The following is a 17,755-nucleotide window of genomic DNA, read 5'->3' as shown; positions in this document are numbered from 1 at the left end:
TTCAGACAGCATGCATGACCTACTTTCTCTCGTATTTTTCTGTTTATTTTTGCCACACGGTAAGCTACAACAGTATTTTTCTCTTCCTTATATGCATATTAGTACATTTGTACCTAAAACTAGTGTAATTGGTAAGACTCTCAAAGTAGCATTTATGATATTGTTTCATTTTTCAAATTTTGAGGTCTGAATCCCTTTGCAGCGATGGCGGGTACAGTCTATCAGTTTCCCCCATCAGTGAAGGTGAGATCGGGTGATACAGTGACCATGCACTGCCAACTCAATGAGGTGCAGTCATTCTGTCACACAGTGGCCTGGGTGAGAGTACATCCAGTGAGTGGAATAATAGAAATTCTGCAGGACTCAAACACCTCTCATCAGAATAAAGATCAGGTGGAAAACACAGTGTGTCAGGCTTCCATCTACAACGCAGCGGTGCAGGATTCTGGGACGTATTACTGCATCGCTACAGACCGTGAGCATATGTACCTTGGGAATGGCACAGCTGTCACTGTACAAGGTAATGTATTAAAACGTTTCTGAACTACCTCATTTGGTTTGTGTTGATAATAAAGCTTAGGTTTTTATTATATAATTATGTGTCAATCATTTTGTTATTTTATCTCATTAAAATTGGATCTATCTTTCTTCTTGCAGCTGACAGCCCTGTTATGCCGTCTATTGATATCATGGCATTTGTCAGCAGTAACAACCAAGACTCTACAATCACTCTTCAGTGTACAGTCAAGGGATTTGCTCCATCACAGGTCTATGTGTACTGGCTCATAGGGAGTAGAAAAGAAAATGGACACATTTTGTTTGTTTGGGAAGAAGGTGAAGAGAACTCTGTGAAAACTCAGAATTATGTAGCGGTATCAGCTGAGGAGTGGAAGACAGAAGGACAGGGCACCTGTGTTGTGAAGCTTGGTGAATGGATGTTCAACAAAACCCTTCATCATTATGGTAAATTACTTTTCATAATCTGTCCACACTAAGATAAAGCAAGGAAATGTTTTATTATCTGTCCAAAATTTTGATTTGTATGATTTCTTGACTGATCTTAAATCTGGATGTTGTGATTATGCAGAGCATTTTTGATTTACTTTTCGTTGTATTCTTTCTTTTCCTCAGATACTCAGGACACTTGTTATCCTCTCGTTGGTGTTACTAGAATATTTGCACTTGTCGCCGCTCTTCTCTTTTTCACAACCTCATCAATATTAGCAGGACGCTTCTAAACCACAGAAATTTTATATTTGATTCAATGGCCTGAAAACATCAAACAAAAATTATAAAGAAAATGTGTTACAAATAAATATGCATAAAGCATCAACTGTGCATAGGTTTAATTTTTGCATTGGCAGGGATTTATAATATACAAGCAATGAACATTTAGGTTAATCCTTTTCTTTTTGTGTTTATATTTTATGCAAATGTAAGAGGTAAAACTAGTTAAGGGATGAGCATTTTCTGCATGTGTGAAAGATTAGCCTAAGTTTGAATAAAGGCCTACAGTATATGTCAAATAACAAACATTGCAATGTGCCATCCAATTTTGGATTTTATTTAGTTTGAATTCAATTGAGAGACCTAAATGCAATAAGTAGTTTAGGTTTTTAAGTTAGAATGCAATGTATAGGCAAATATATAGGCACAAAGATCATACATTATGAGTAGTGATGCACTTGCTAAATGATTGTCCAAGCAAGAAAATGCAACAAGGCAGAAAGTAACAAAATGACAAATACACCTATGTTTCATTATCCTGTATACCCTATTATGTTCCATTATCTTTTAAATCCTATATCCTATATGTTTTATTATCCTATCCTAAAGAAAGAACACTGGGGAATCTAGCAGGATTACTGCTATTGTGGCTAAAACTGGGCTGTTGCTGAAACTTGGATCTCAGTAACCAGAGCTCAGATCTCATGAAGGTCCCTCATGTGGTGAACACAAGTAATTGACCAACACGGATGTTATTAACTTTGGGCGCTCCCTCATATCATATACTTACAGAATTTATTCAAAGTGACATGGTGCGCTAATTAAAAAAAATATTACCAAAAAGTATTCCATGCATCAGAAAACCATGCATTTAAAGGTGCAGTGTGTAATATTTATGGAATATGGATTTATAGAAATGCAATATAATATACATAACTATGTTTTCAGTGGTGTATAAAGACCTTACATAATGAACCGTTATGTTTTTATTACCTTGGAATGAGCCCTTTCTATCTACATACACCACGGGTCCCCTTACAGTGAAGTCACCATTTTGTGCCACCATGTTTCTACAGTAGCCCTAAACGGACAAACTGCTCTACAGAGCGCTAGCTACTCTTTGCTGTCTCATACCACTTTTCCACCAAGGCAGTGCTGTTGCTGGTTCGGAGCTAGAGCCTAGTTTCAAATCGGTTCTTTGTCTTTCGACACCCAAAGCAGCAGCTCCAAACCAGGAAAAGTGGTTCTTAAGTAGCACCATTGCTGGTCTAGAAGTAAGAACCACTTGCGTCAGTGACCAACAAGATGAACACAAACTTGCGACCGGCATTTTTGAATTAGCAGCTAAACATAATGGACACGCTTAAGCAAAAACAACAGTGGTCCGAGGAGGAAACAAGCTGCTTTCTAGCACTCTGGTCCTCTGCAGAAGTCCAGAGTTAGACAGGGTTTCACAGACGAAACCTGTGTTACAGCAGATTCAGCGGGAGATGGCTCCAGCGGGGTTCGACAGGAACGTTGAACAGATTAACAACAAACTAAAGTAAACTGAAGTGGCAATGGTCGCCCACGTCGAAACCCACATTTTGACGTTCTCGACCCAGACGACGACATCTTTGTCCTGTGTCGGCCATCGTAGCTTCTCTTTGTACTTCGAAAGGGAGGGGTGAGTGGTGGGCGGTTGCAATTCACAACCTCACCGCTTGAGGACGCTAAAATTTACACAGTGCACCTTTAACAGCATGTGAAACAGCCAAAACCATTATAATTTCAATAACAGAAATCAAATAAAAACAAAATGAATGAATGTTCTGGGGTTTTGTTAGAATTGTATATTTCTCATTGAATTTATTAATATTAGTAGTAGTAACTAGTAGTAGTTAAGAAAACTACCAAACCAAACTGATAACTAAACTATGATTGGCTATTTCCCATGTTAAAGGCGGGATCTTGAATGGCTTGAGTGAGTATGAGTGCTGCATGCATGGTGGATGGGTTCTTTTAATGAGTGAGGTTTGAAAGCATGGCTTCGGAACTCTTTAAAATAGCGCACAAATCATATGTTTCATGCTCTCGCTCACATTACAAGGCTGCTTGGAAGCCTAAGCATTCTGTTTAGATCGAAGTTCATTCAGTGTATATGGAGGATTGAAGGAATTGGTGTGTAACTTTGGAGTGCCTTAGGCCCACCACAGGTGGGTTTATTAGCTATTTTATGATAATATTTCTCGGCATAATATTTATCCTCCTGGGTGCCACTGTCCACATACGAGGACATTATATTTTAGTGAATTTCTCTGACACCATACGTGTCACAGTTTTACGAGTCTAGATGTCCTGTAAATAAAATGTAGCAGTTTTTTGGAAATATGATAATATTTTGTAATTATCATTTAAATCTGACTTATTTTCAAATTGTTTGTTATAAGTCAACATCTCAGGAAAATGCTATGGGGTTTCTAATCAAAATATGACTTTTTGTTATGAAAAGGGGCATTGATTTCATACTCAGGAAAATGCTATGGGGTTTCTAATCAAAATATGACTTTTTGTTATGAAACGGCATTGATTTCATACATGTCCACTGTAGAGGACACCGGGACTTAAAGCATGTTTATCAGGCATTTTAGGAGACACAGCAATAGCGAAAGAAATAACATATCAACATTCCTTTAAAATATATATTATTATTATGAAAAATTTGCCAACTATTACTCCAATTATTACACTTCTTTTTTCATTTCATGTTGTTCCAAGAACACATTAATATGCAAATTAGATCCAGTGTAACCTTACGAAAAAGACATTTATTCAAGTGTTCTATTAGTATACTTCTTTTAAACTAAAAATAAGGAAGTGTACCTTGTCTACTTTTTATACTACTCAGAACTTAAAATTGTAGACAATTATACTTAACTTATACTGACAGAAAAGTCTAAGTATATTTGGCCTATACTTTTACTCAATCTTTTGATCAAGATATTCTTAAAAGTATAATTAAGTATTCAAAGTATACTTGGCTTGTAATTGTGTTTAATACTTTTATATAGTAAAAGTGGGCCAATTTAGCTCCAAGCAGTATTGAAATACATTTACAAGTTTACTACTAGTACACATTGATATAGTATACTTACTACATAAAGTATACTTAAATATATACTTGACCACTACTTAAGTATACTTCATTAAATTAACTTGAAGTATACTTAATTTTCGTAAGGGTATACATTGCATTGAATAGGAAAACCCATAGATGGCTATCCTAGAAATCTAGACGCAACCTAGTTGAAATCTAATTTGCAGCTAGGGTAGTCTAGCAACTCTCCATTGGCTTGCGAGCTGGAAAAACCAAACTCTGGTCAGGCCAATCACATCATGTATAGAGTCGGTGGGCGTGCTTTACATAATGACGGAAGAGTTGCGGCGGGCGACTCTGGAAGACTTGGAGTTAAACTTTTATTTGAGAAAAGAACAAAGAACTGCACTGAAGTCATTCTTAAGAAAGGAAGATGTGTTCTGAGTTTTTCTGGTTGGTTGTAGCGCTATCCTATAGAATTTGAAAAACATCCGTTTATCCCGCCCATCGGATTGAGCCCTGCCAACATTTTGGTGTGGGTCTGGCTTGTCAAGCTAATGGATGGCCATTTTACCCACATATTGCATAAAGTAAAATGGTATATCAATTAATTCTGTTATATCTTTCATAACATAGTTGAGAATCACCTTTAAACAAAGTTTGGTTTAAAAAATCCTGAAACGAAACCTACAAATTTATTGGTGAATGAAAAAAAAATCCCATTGTTTTTGCCTACATGTCATGTCATTTTATTTTTTAAACAACTGAGTCCTAGTGTCCACTTACAGGGAAATAGCATATGCATAAACGTCTCGGTTACGTATGGTAACCCTCGTTCCCTGAAGGAGGGAACGGAGACGTACGTCGGTAATACCGACGAATTGGGATCACTTCAGAGAGCCCCTATCAGCTTCGAGAACTTAAGAACAGGCCAATGAACAATTGGCGTGCGAGATTTGCATCTCGCGCTCCGCCCCACGCCGCGGGTATAAACAGGAAGCGAGAGCATCGCACTGACGTTTTTCACTGAGGAGCCGAACCAGTAACCCGGCCAAGCAGTGATGGAAGGAACTGTGGCGACGGGACGTACGTCTCCGTTCCCTCCTTCAGGGAACGAGGGTTACCATACGTAACCGAGACGTTCCCTTTCAGTCGGTCACCACGACGTACGTCGGTAATACCGACGAATTGGGATCCCTATGGAAAACGCCACAGTTACTACCACTTCCAGCGCCCAGCGAGAGCCCCTCAGACCCCGTTCTGAAGCGGGCGGGAAGATTCACGCCAGAAGAGTCATACTGCTGTTCCGCAAGACCCATTCAGCAGACTTGATTGGATAACGCTGGGAAAGCGTGCCCGAAGGACGCTGCGGGAGCCACATCATGCCCAGAGGGAGTTACCATGTGGAAAGAATACGTATGGGCTGGCCGTGGGCAGCTCAACATACGAAGTCCCAGGGGAGGCCCCGGCCTAATGCAGGCGGGGGACGACACCGTACTGAGACGGCAGAGGAATTCTGCCAAGGGAAAGACACGAGCTCGCCGTAGGGAGCTGTACCGTGGAGAATACACGTATGGGACCGCCGTAGGAGTCACGACATACGGAACCCAGCCTGACACAAGTTCCACCAATGCATACGAGTGCCAGACCTGGCGTCGGACGCTCCGCAACATCCGACTGCCGAGGGGTGCGGAGGACTCAACAGGGTTCGCCAATCCTGGGGAACTCGACTGGAGAAAATAAGCGCACGTATCCGTTCCAGGGGAAGGGAATGGCGCAGCAAGCCGACACTAGAACGGGCACTTCAGTGAAGATGACTATGGGAAGCGAGCACACGAGAAGCCACCGGCTCTACACGCAGGCTATAAAACCTAGCGAACGTGTTGGGTGTCGCCCAGCCCGCAGCTCTACAAATGTCTGTCAGCGAGGCGCCACGAGCCAGCGCCCAGGAAGAAGCTACACCCCTGGTGGAGTGAGCTCTAACCCCGAGCGGGCAGGGCACGTCTTGGGATTCATACGCCAAGACAATGGCATCCACTATCCAGTGGGCCATCCTCTGCTTGGAGACAGCCTTTCCCTTCTGCTGTCCTCCGTAACCGACGAAGAGCTGCTCTGAGGTCCTGAAGCTTTGCGTTCTGTCCACGTAAGTCCGGAGAGCACGGACGGGACAGAGCAAAGCTAGGGCTGGGTCTGCCTCCTCCGAAGGCAGCGCTTGCAGGCTCACCACTTGGTCCCGGAAGGGAGTAGTGGGAACCTTGGGCACATATCCAGGCCGGGGTCTCAGGGTCACCTGAGAATCACCCGGCCCGAATTCCAGGCACGATTCGTCGACCGAAAATGCCTGCAGGTCCCCTACCCTCTTAAATGAGGCCAATGCAATCAGGAGTATTGTCTTTAGAGACAAGATCTTAAGCTCTACTGACTGTAAAGGCTCGAAGGGCGCCCTCTGCAGTGCGGTCAGCACCAGAGTCAAGTCCCAAGAGGGTATAGAGGAAGGGCGAGGAGGATTTAGTCTCCTCGCTCCCCTCAGGAACCTGACGATCAGATCATGCTTGCCTAAGGACTCACCATTAACGAGGTCATGGTTTGCGGCGATAGCGGCAACATATACCTTGAGGGTGGAGGGAGACAGCCTTCTCTCCAACCCGTCTTGAAGAAAAGATAGCACAGATCCGATCGAACATTTCCGGGGGTCTTCTCGGCGAGAAGAGCACCAGTCAACGAACAGGTTCCACTTCAACGCATATAGCCGTCTCGTAGAGGGGGCTCTGGCGGAAGCGATGGTGTCGACTACCGCTTGCGGTAGGTCACCTAGAACCTCCGCGTCCCGTCCAGGGACCAGACATGGAGTTTCCAGAGGTCTGGACGCGGGTGCCATAGGGTGCCCCGTCTCTGAGACAGAATGTCCTGCCTCAGAGGAATGGGCCAAGGAGGTGCTGTCACGAGGAGCACTAGTTCCGGGAACCACGTCCTGTTGGGCCAGTACGGAGCTACCAAGAGGAGATGCTCCGCGTCCTCCCTGACCTTGCACAGAGTCTGTGCAAGAAGGCTCACTGGGGGAAACGCATATTTGTGCAGAGCCCGGGGCCAGCTGTGTGCCAGTGCATCCGTGCCGAGGGTCCCCTCGGACAGGGAATAGAACAACTGGCAGTGGGTCGTGTCGTGGGCGGCAAACAGATCGATCTGTGCGGCCCCAAAGCGACTCCAAATCAGCTGGACCACCTGGGGGTGGAGTCGCCACTCTCCGGGAAGCACTGGCAACCGCGACAGCTCGTCGGCCGCACGGTTGAGCAGGCCCGGAATGTGAATAGCACGAAGGGACCTCAGATGCTTCTGACTCCACAGGAGGAGATGGCGGGCGAGTTGGGACAAACGGCGGGAGCGTAGACCACCTTGTTTGTTGATGTACGCAACGGCCGTCGTGCTGTCCGTCCGGACCAGAACTTGTCTTTGAGCGACCCTTTGAGGCGGCTGAGAGCAAGACGAACTGCCAGCAACTCTAGGCAATTGATATGCCATTGCAGTTGGGGCCCCGTCCACAGACCCGATACTGCAAGCCCGTTGTACGTGGCACCCCAACCCGTGGGTGAGGCATCCGTGGAGACAACATGATGCCTGGACACTTGTTCTAGAGGCACTCCTGCCCGTAGAAACGAAGGGTCCGACCACGGGGTGAGGGTTTGGCGGCATCTCGGCGTCACTTGGACACGGAGGGACCCGCTGTGCCACGCCCATCTGTAGCCAGTGCTGAAGCGGTCTCATATGGAGCAGCCCTAGCGGCGTTACTGCGGCTGCTGCTGCCATATGCCCCAGGAGCCTCTGAAAATGTTTCAGTGGAACCGCTGTACTGCGTTTGAGCGTACTCAAGCAGCTCAGCACCGACTGGACGCGCTCCTCTGTGTGACGCGCAGTCATGGCGACCGAGTCGATCTCCATCCCGAGAAAAGAGATCCTCTGTACGGGACAGAGTTTGCTCTTCTCCCAGTTGACCCGAAGACCCAACTGGCCGAGGTGCCGGAGCACCATGTCCCTGTGTTCGCACAACTGCTCCCGCGACTGGGCAAGAATCAGCCAGTCGTCGAGATAGTTGAGGATGCGAACACCACGCTCTCTCATGGGAGCAATGGCCGCCTCCGCGACTTTCGTGAAGACACGGGGCGACAGGGACAGCCCGAAGGGCAGGACTTTGTACTGGTATGCCCGTCCGTCGAAAGCAAAGCGTAGAAACGGTCTGTGACGAGGGAGAATCGAGACATGAAAGTACGCGTCCTTCAGGTCGATCGCTGCAAACCAATCCTGGGGACGGATGCATCTGAAGATGCGTTTCTGGGTTAACATTCGGAACGGCATCCTGTGGAGGGAGCGGTTCAGGTAACGCAGGTCCAGGATCGGTTGTAACCCGCCACCTTTCTTGGGTACAATGAAGTACGGGCTGTAAAACCCGGACTTCATATCGGCTGGAGGGACCGGCTCTATCGCGTCCTTCGCCAGTAGGACAGTGATCTCCGCCTGAAGCACGGGGGCGCCCTCCTTCGGTATAGAAGTGAAGTGGACACCCCTGAACTTCGGGGGACGCCGGGCGAACTGAATCGCATAGCCGAGTCTGATGGTGCGGATGATCCAACGAGACGGGCTGGGGAGCGCTAGCCAGGCCCCCAGAGACCGAGCAAGCGGGATCATCGGCACCACGGACGTACCCGGAGCGGGGCAGCGCAGCGGAACGCAGGGGCCCCAGGACGACATGGGAGTGGTCCGTGCAGGGGTCTGGGTCTGACACACGACCTGCATCCGCTGAGGGGACGGGCGAGCGTGGGGAGGCACTTTGTGTGCGTCCGCACAACCGACGCCCCCTGTTGGCGAGGAGAGAGGTGTCTGAGGGGTACGAGGCATGGTAGCGTCGCATACCGCCAGACGCGCTCTCTTGGCACCCAGAGATGTTAGAAACTGCTCTTTTACTGAAAATTTGGGTGCCACTGGCACTGGGGCCAGTGGCGGAACAGAAAAATAAATGGGGTTCCCCCGGCCCTCCACCGGGGGAAGGAGTGGTGCTGCAGCCATCTCCCGAAGAGCAGTTTCCTCCATCTCTGGGCGGCCCGTCTCAGGGTCTCTTCCGACGGCGCTTGCCACCTGGCTTGGCAGCGGGCTGGACGTTCTTCCCGCGACCGGCTCCACGCCCACGACCGGTGGAAGGCTGCTGCTGGGCTGAGGCGGGAGCGGGGGCGGCCGCAGGAGGACGTCCTCGGCGACGGGCAGGCGGAGGTGCTGCAGCCGGCGGCTGGGTGGAGGCAGCAGCGGGCCGCCGGTGCAGGATATGTTTGATGGCCTCCTTCTGCTTCTGGGCGGCCGAGAATTGCTGGGCGAAATTCTCGACCGCGTCGCCGAACAACCCGGCCGACGATATGGGGGAGTCCAGGAACCGGTTCTTGTCAGTATCCCTCATGTCGGCCAGGTTGTGCCAGAGATGCCGTTCCTGGACCACTAAGGTGGACATCGCCTGACCCACGGAACGGGCGGTAACTTTCGTCGCCCGGAGGGCGAGGTCCGTCGCCGCCCGGAGCTCCCGGAGGAGCTCTGGGTCAGACCTACCCTCGTGCATGTCCATGAGTGCCTGGGCCTGGTGCACCTGAAGCAACGCCATGGCATGCAAGGCAGACGCGGCCTGTCCGCAGGACCTGTAGGCCTTCGCAGTAAGACTGGACGAAAACCTACAGGCTTTGGACGGGAGACGAGGATCACCACGCCACTCGGAGGCGGTCGCCGGACGCAGCTGCATCACGACGGCGCGTTCGACCGGCGGGATCCTCTCAAAACCCTTGGCCTGTCCACCGTCAAGGGTAGTGAGGAGGGAGGAGCCTCAAGGTCTGTTTCTGGCACTGAAGGGTGTCGTCCACGACCTGGAAAGCTCCTCATGCACCTCCGGGAAGAATGGCACTGGGGCGGGACGCTGAGTACCAGCGCGACCCCCCCCCAGAAACCAATCATCCAACCTAGAAGGCTCGGGACGTGGTGGAGGGTTCCACACAAGCCCGACCTTTTCGGCAGCCCGGGAAAGCATAGCCGTCAACTCAGGGTCCGACTCAGCCGTTGCCACTCTCCCAGAGGGAGGCAGTAAAGCTGAATCCTCATCCTCCGAGGACTGGAACTCCCCCTCTGATGCTGCGATAGACATCTGCTCGTCCGCGGGCGCTCCGAAAGAGATGACTGGGCGCCCGTGGGCGGGACCAGCGATCTCTTCCGGTGGCGCCACCGGCAGCGGTGCTTGCGAGGGTTCAGGGACCTGCGTAGGGACACTAGGCGGGTTTGTCCTGAACGCAATCCTCAGATCACCCCGGTCATCCGTCGAAGTAGGTCTATCCTGGTTAGGGATAGCTCTAGATCGAGGTATGGGGAGGGGGACTCCGCCTTCCCGGAGGTAGGTGAGTCTTGACCTAAGCACCGCAATAGTCATGTTCCCGCAGTGAGAACACGAGCTATTCACAAACGCTGCCTCAGCGTGCTGTAAGCCCAGGCACGTGATGCAGTGAGTGTGGCCGTCAGCGGGCGAGAGGGAACGACCGCATCCAGAAACGCACGGGTGGAATGACATCTTGAAAAAGACGCAGTGTCACACCCGTGTTGCTCTTTTTGTGAGGAAACGCTCTTTTAAAAGAGTGCTGAAGCACCCAGGGAAACCGCGGCAACACACAGGGGATAGTGCAGCCTGTGTTTGCACTCAAAGAATGGAACGCCCACCGATACCAACAGATTGCTGTGATAACAGCAGTTTGTTCCTTCTTGCAGCTTGAGTTCGCGGTCCCGCTGGAAAGCGCCGTCACACCAGCACACGATCCTCTTCTCTGTTCTTTCCGTCTCTCTTTCCTGAATAATCAGGAAAGCAGTCCGTACTCTTCAAACGCCGGTTCGGCTTCGAAGTGAATGACGTCAGTGCGATGCTCTCGCTTCCTGTTTATACCCGCGGCGCGGGGCGGAGCGCGATATGCAAATCTCGCACGCCAATTGTTCATTGGCCTGTTCTTAAGTTCTCGAAGCTGATAGGGGCTCTCTGAAGTGATCCCAATTCGTCGGTATTACCGACGTACGTCGTAGTGACCGACTGAAAGGGAAATATGATTTTTCCCCCCACATTTTTTGTGTGTTTTTTGTTTCTTATTCTCTAAACAATGTAATGACATTAAAAAATAAGATGAAGGCCGGATATTAATTCTCTTTTCATGGGATTCAGGGGAAAGTATATGCCTGTCATAAGATTTGACTAGTTATGTCAGGTACAACTGTTCTGACAAAATACCTATCAGGATGTGCTACCTATACAGTATTTTTGCATAGTTTTAAGGGTAGGGTTTTGGGTTGGTTTGAAACTTGGTAAAGCCTCAACACCGTGTGAACAGTATGGTCTCAAAATGTGCTAAATTTGTACACATTTCACACTATCGTACTACATTTAACAGATTTTTGTGTGCATCAATAATGAAGCATGCTACCCATATTTTAACTTGAAAGAATGACTTTTAACTGTAGGTAGCATATCCTGAGCAGGTAGCACTAGTCGATACAGCTAAAATGTATCATGATATAACGTTTCATATCATTCGGTATCAATAAATATTGAATACGTTTTATAACCTTTTTTAAACAAAGACCAGTAGATTTTTTTATTTTATTTAACCATTGTATTTTATAATTTACTTAAAGCAAACAAAACGTTTTTTTTTTTTTTAAGTAATCAGCAATTGTTTTAATAAAATAAAATTTAAACAAATCTTCTTTGTTGTATTAGCGTGACAAGCCAGACCCACATCAAGATGTTTGGTCTGGAAACTCACCATTGACAGGGCTCAATCTGAGGGGCGGGATAAACGGTTGTCTGTCAAATTCCCTCTGCACGCAATTGGATAGCGCCACAACCAACCGAAGCGGAGCTAACGTTAGTTGATAGATTAAACTCAGAATACATCTTCCTTTCTTACGAATGACTTCAGTGCCGATCTTTGTTCTTTCCTCAAAGAAAAGCTTAACTCCAAGTCTTCCAGAGTAGCGGCCAAAACTGATTTGAATGACGCTGATCGTCAGTTCTTTGCTTACCTGTAGCACCAAGAACATCCACAACTCTGCTCCGTCATTATGTTAAGCCCGCCCACCGACTCTACACACGCTTTGATTGGCTTGACAAGAGTTTGGTTTTTCCAGCTCTGGGGTCTAGAGTTGCTAGACTACACTTGTGGCAAAATAATTTTTCTGCCGCTAGGGTGCGTCTAGATTTCTAGGCTATTGTTGTATCTTATATGAAGATTAAATGTTTAAGTGTTAAAGCAACTGCTTGTCTCCTGAGGCCGCAAGAGGGCGCAATGAGCACATTAATGCACCGCATTCAATTGTTTACAAAGCAATGAAATAACATGACTGACTGTAAAAAATGCATAATGTTTAAAAGTCCCTGTAAAGTCAAAATTAACCCTCTGGTGCTCTTCGGTCATTCCTGACCGGAAAATTTTCTGTTTTGAAATGTTAAAAATCACAGCTTCATCGATATGAAACTTGGTGACTTTTCTTGCATTAGGTATGTAAACACAAAAAAAATTGGGGTCATGATTCGAGCATGCTAATTGGTCGTAAAAAAAAAAGTAGCGTTTCATTGTCTTCGGTCATAAATGACCGACCATAGGAAATGAATGGGAAATCGTCAAAAACACACAAATTCTCTGAATATTTGTGTGTACAATCTACAAATCGGCCACGATGCTGAAAAAAAGTACACAGCAGTAAAGGGTGACACTCTAAAACATCAAGAGTGTGATATTGACACATCCACTCACACACATAAGCACACTTACACACACACCTGTGAAAAACCTAGCCTATGAACCACATTTTAAATTTTTTTAAATCACAGCTTCATCTGAAAAATATGAAACTTGGTGACTTTTCTAGCATTAGGTATGTTAACACAGACAAAAAATTGAGGGCATGATTCGAGCATGCTAAGTGGTTGAAAAAAAATTCTCCCACTTGTGCTCTTTGGTCAAAAATGACCCCCATAGGAAATTAATGGGAAATCTGCAAAAACACAAAAATTCACAGAATTTGTGTGTATACAATCTACAAATCGTCCACAATGCTGAAAAAAAGTTCAAAGCAGTAAAGGGGTGACACTCTAAAACATCAAGAGTGTGATATTGACACATCCACTCACACACACACACGCACACTTATACACACACACACACCTATGAAAACCACATTTAGAATTGTTTTAAATCGCAGCTTCATCTGAAAAATATGAAACTTGGTGACTTTTCTATCATTAGCATGTTAACACACAAAAAGAATTAGGGCATGATTCGAGCATGCTAAGTGGTCGTAAAAAAACTCTCTTCGGTCAAAAATGACACCGAAATGAATGGGAAATCTGCAAAAACACAAATTCACAGAAAAAAATCTATATTTCTAACAAAAAAATATATATAAAACTTTATAATAAATAGTCTTTGAGATTTTTTAAATATATATATTCAAATCCATCAACAAAAAAAAAATCATTAAATATGTTCAAAACAGAACTAGGGAATTCTCAAGCCTCTCCATAGAGACCTCTAGGGATTACACCCATGGTTGCATGATTTCTTAAATAATTCCAAAAGAGAGTGCTAATCTGCCTTCAAAAAAATTCTTTTGAAGGCCTAGTCTCTATTTTAACCTAAAATACTGCAATAATTAAAATAAAATGTAAAAAAAATTACACATTTTTTTTTATTATAATTTTCAATGGCAAAAATAGACCATAATATTGCAAATATTTTAAAAAATATCATAAAATTATCTAAAAATACAAAATTAAAACGAAAAAATATTATTGAAGAAAAATAAATTGCATTGGTTTTACTGGGGTGGAGGAAGTAAAATTTGTAGGTGTCCGGTCACTTATGACCGGGAAGACAACCAATGCAACCCCTAAACGAAGAGCACCAGAGGGTTAAACATGTGTTCTGAGTTTGTCACGCCCAGCCAAATTTGAATCATAAAAAAATCGGCCACGTAAATGAAATAGCTTATTAAATAAAAAATATCGATATATCGATACTGATGTGAGCATCGAAAAGTATCGATATTCAAAGAAAAATATCGATACTAAGTTGTTTTTTTACCAGTAATTTATTTAAACTTTTTATTTAAAATATTTAATGCGTGCAATACACTCTAAAAAAAAAAGGTTCTATATTGCACCAAAAATGGTTATTGGCTCGTAATCATAGGGGAACCTTTTTTAGTGCTATATAGCACCAATTTTGGTGCTTCAGTGGTTCTTCAGGGGTTCTTCAGAGGTTCTTCAGCGGTTCTTCAGAGGTTCTTCACCGGTTCTTTGACTAAGGTGCTATATAGCACCTCTGAAGAACCGCTGAAGAACCACTGAAGCACCAAAATTGGTGCTATATAGCACTAAAAAAGGTTCCCCTATGATTACGAGCCTTTTTTTTAGAGTGTACAAAAAAACCCATGCAAGCGAATAATTGTGCAATATAGGACTATTTTACTGCTCATCTGAACCATGATCTGAACACAGTAGCCTACACTACACACGCAAATGCTGCAAGACAGAACCAATCAATCACAGAGAGAGTGTTCGCTCACTGCTGACACTGTATTCAAACAGAGCTGCGTTTCCCAAAACTATCATAAGAAACCATTGATTCTTTTGGAAACGCAGCCTAAAACAATACTCATCAGAAGACAAAAAAAAACATATTTTTTGAGTTATTTCACAATAAACAAATTGAAATTTTAGCCTACATAGTTTTTGCAATTACACTTATTTAAATGTAATGTTAAGATTGATCATGTTCTATTCATGGTTACCACTACAAGTAAACATATTTAACCATGTGTAAACAAAAATATCATCTAATAAAATTCCAATTAAGGAATATTGAAGGTTAAAATGCCTTTCAAATATAATGTTAAGTGGGTATTTTTACATGAAGACTCTCCATGTAAGAGGAGGCCTAACTATGTCCAACATCCAGGACAGCTTACCAAGGAGGCTCACAGAGAGCCTACTTGGCTGCTGGCTGAGCTCACAGGACAACAGGCCTCAGAACTCTGCCCTACGCCTTTCAAGGAGCCCACATAGTAGGGCCAGCAACCTGACACACTTGACTGGCGAAGCCCCAGGAAGCGGAGGCCTAGCAAACAGCTCTCTAGTGAGAGGGGAGGCATAGCAACACTCCGATAAAAAGCAATAATCAAGGAGGCTCACAGTGAGCCTAGCCACTTGGTCCCTGACTGAGCTCACATGATGGAGGCCTCAGTGTTCGGTTCAACACTTGTCAAGAAGGCCTGGAACTTAACATCAGTAAGCGTGCAGAGCTCAGGGGAGCACACTTGACAACGCTCCCATTCCAGTAGCACCGTGTAGGACCAACAGGGCCTGCTACTCCGTACTACTGGTTTCAAAGCTCTAAGAATGGAAGCCTCAACGATCTAAATTAGAGGGGGCCTAACAATGTTTACACTTAGGACAGCCTCAGAGGAGGCTCACGAGAGCCTACGACTCGTATCGCTGTTTAAGAGGAGCTCAAGGGAGCAGAGGCCTCAAAGGATGACTCTATATGGCGAGTGGAGGTCTAACAACGCCCCAGTTATTTACGACAGTAGCCAGGGAGGCAAACCGAGAGCCTATTAACTAGGGATGTCCCGATCCGATATTCAGTATCGGTATCGGCTCCAATCCACCATTTTTTGCCGGATCGGGTATCGATTAGACTGTGAAGAGCGTTGATCATTGCAGCCAATCACAGACATATATGTTGAGCGCGTTAACACAATGTTCAATCAGAGGTGTTTAAGAAAATGTTCAACAATGCTCAAAATGCTAGAGGATAATGCTGGTATCGTCACAATTTTTTTAAATTTCAGTATCAACTTGGTACCAAAGTCGGGACTTTTGACAACTCTATCTGGACTCACGCATCTCGACGCACGAGAGGTGGCGCTCACCTTCTAGTCTTGTCTCCGGTCCTCAGACTGGGATGAGCCAGCCTCCTTCACGGCTTGAGGCGCAGACCTGGACCGGCGTGGTATGAATGAAAGTTTTAAAAGCCGCAGAGTGCACCTCCGGAAACATCCCGGCCTCAGTATCAAAGGACGTGTCGAAAAGCTCGGAAGGCGAAACTGCCGCATTGAGGAGAAACATCTTCTCCCCGATGTCAGGGAGGTTTATCCAGAGATGCCTCTCTGTCGCCACCATGGCCGCCATGGATTGACCGATCGCAGCGGCCATCTGTTTGGTGACGTGGAGATGCAAATGGTATGGCACAGCTCTTCAACCGTCTCAGGGGAGAGTAAAATTTTAACTCTGGGTAAAAGTCAAAATCTAGCTCTATAGGTTTTACTTTTATCAATCTTTTCGTAGTATATGCAGCGTTTCTCTCTCTTAATGTGTGTCTACGAGAGAGAGAAAGAAAGATGTTAATCCATTTATTACTTCAAGCGCATATTTTAGCATGTCGCAATCAGCATGCGTACAGTTTTCTATTGACCTAAAACAGCTGGAAACATTCAGAAGTTTGATATTTTCTGATAATGACTGTAATAAGCACTGTATAACAAACATGACTGGCGCCATCTTGTGTCCACTCAGTGACTATATTGAAAATGACTAGTTGTCTTGTTGCCAGGACAATTGTTTTGTATTGTACATTATAATGGATTATAATGTCTTCCTTACATCTTACAAACAAAACAGGTGATAAAAATGGCATATATTTTGTCTAAACTAAAAAAATAGGGAGGATTTTTGAGTATGAGATTATTATTTTTTTTTTTTAAGATATGAAATTACTTGATACTCAACTCGGACTCATGACAAAAGACTCCAGACTTGACTCGGACTCCAGTGATAAAGACTTCAGACTTGACTCAGACTCCAGCTTGAAGACTCCAGACTTGACTCGGACTCCAGATGAAAGACTGTCCAATGTAATTTCTGCAGCACTAGAAGATAACACCGTAAGCTATGCCTGTATGCTGATAGTTTACTTTTCCTGACGAGGGAAAGAGGTGAGAGGGCAAAGTTTCAAGCGTCACGGTTTGCTGCTGAATAGTCATATTGAATACAGACAGGTAATGAAATTAATTTTGGATTGAGGAGTAAGAGCAAGTTGTCATGAGAATATTAGAAAGTCTATGAAGTCTCTGATTCGTGGATCTTCATTTTAGAGATTATAAGTAATGTTGTTCAGTGAAGTGTAATTCCATCAAACTTAAAATATATCATATGTTTGAATTATGCAGAGATGGATAACTGCAAAATACTATCACTGATTCTTGAGATAAGGGACAAAACATGTTTTAGATGTTAAAACAATTTAAACTAACACTACATTATTAAAAAAAAAAAATTTTTTTTTGTAGACTAAGGTCTCAGATAATAAACCATGTACGAGAGAACAGGCTGAT

At 45.1% G+C, this 17,755-nt stretch overlaps 1 protein-coding gene across 1 annotated transcript; it reads left to right on the top strand.

Moving 5' to 3' along the window:
- Nucleotides 1-245: 245 nt before the first annotated feature.
- On the top strand, nucleotides 246-2,050 carry LOC307133991 (uncharacterized protein). Its single transcript, XM_079829411.1, has 3 exons — nucleotides 246-520; nucleotides 658-963; nucleotides 1,132-2,050. The coding sequence occupies exons 1-3, from the start codon at nucleotides 268-270 to the stop codon at nucleotides 1,236-1,238; spliced, it is 666 nt and encodes a 221-aa protein (XP_079685537.1). The 5' UTR covers nucleotides 246-267; the 3' UTR covers nucleotides 1,239-2,050.
- Nucleotides 2,051-17,755: the final 15,705 nt, after the last annotated feature.

The sequence above is a fragment of the Gobio gobio genome, assembly GCF_949357685.1.
Source record: "Gobio gobio genome assembly, chromosome: 11".
Taxonomy (NCBI): domain Eukaryota; kingdom Metazoa; phylum Chordata; class Actinopteri; order Cypriniformes; family Gobionidae; genus Gobio; species Gobio gobio.
Note: the sequence above shows the minus strand (reverse complement) of the source record. Positions and strands in the feature narration are given on the sequence as shown.

What these genes read in the sequence shown, in the direction of transcription:
- LOC307133991 (XM_079829411.1), top strand. Translation starts at nt 268, where the DNA reads ATGCACTGCCAACTCAATGAGGTGCAGTCATTCTGTCACACAGTGGCC. An exon ending in CACAGCTGTCACTGTACAAG is followed by an intron (nt 521 to 657) that starts GTAATGTATTAA and finishes TTCTTCTTGCAG; the next exon opens with CTGACAGCCCTGTTATGCCG. An exon ending in CAAAACCCTTCATCATTATG is followed by an intron (nt 964 to 1,131) that starts GTAAATTACTTT and finishes TCTTTTCCTCAG; the next exon opens with ATACTCAGGACACTTGTTAT.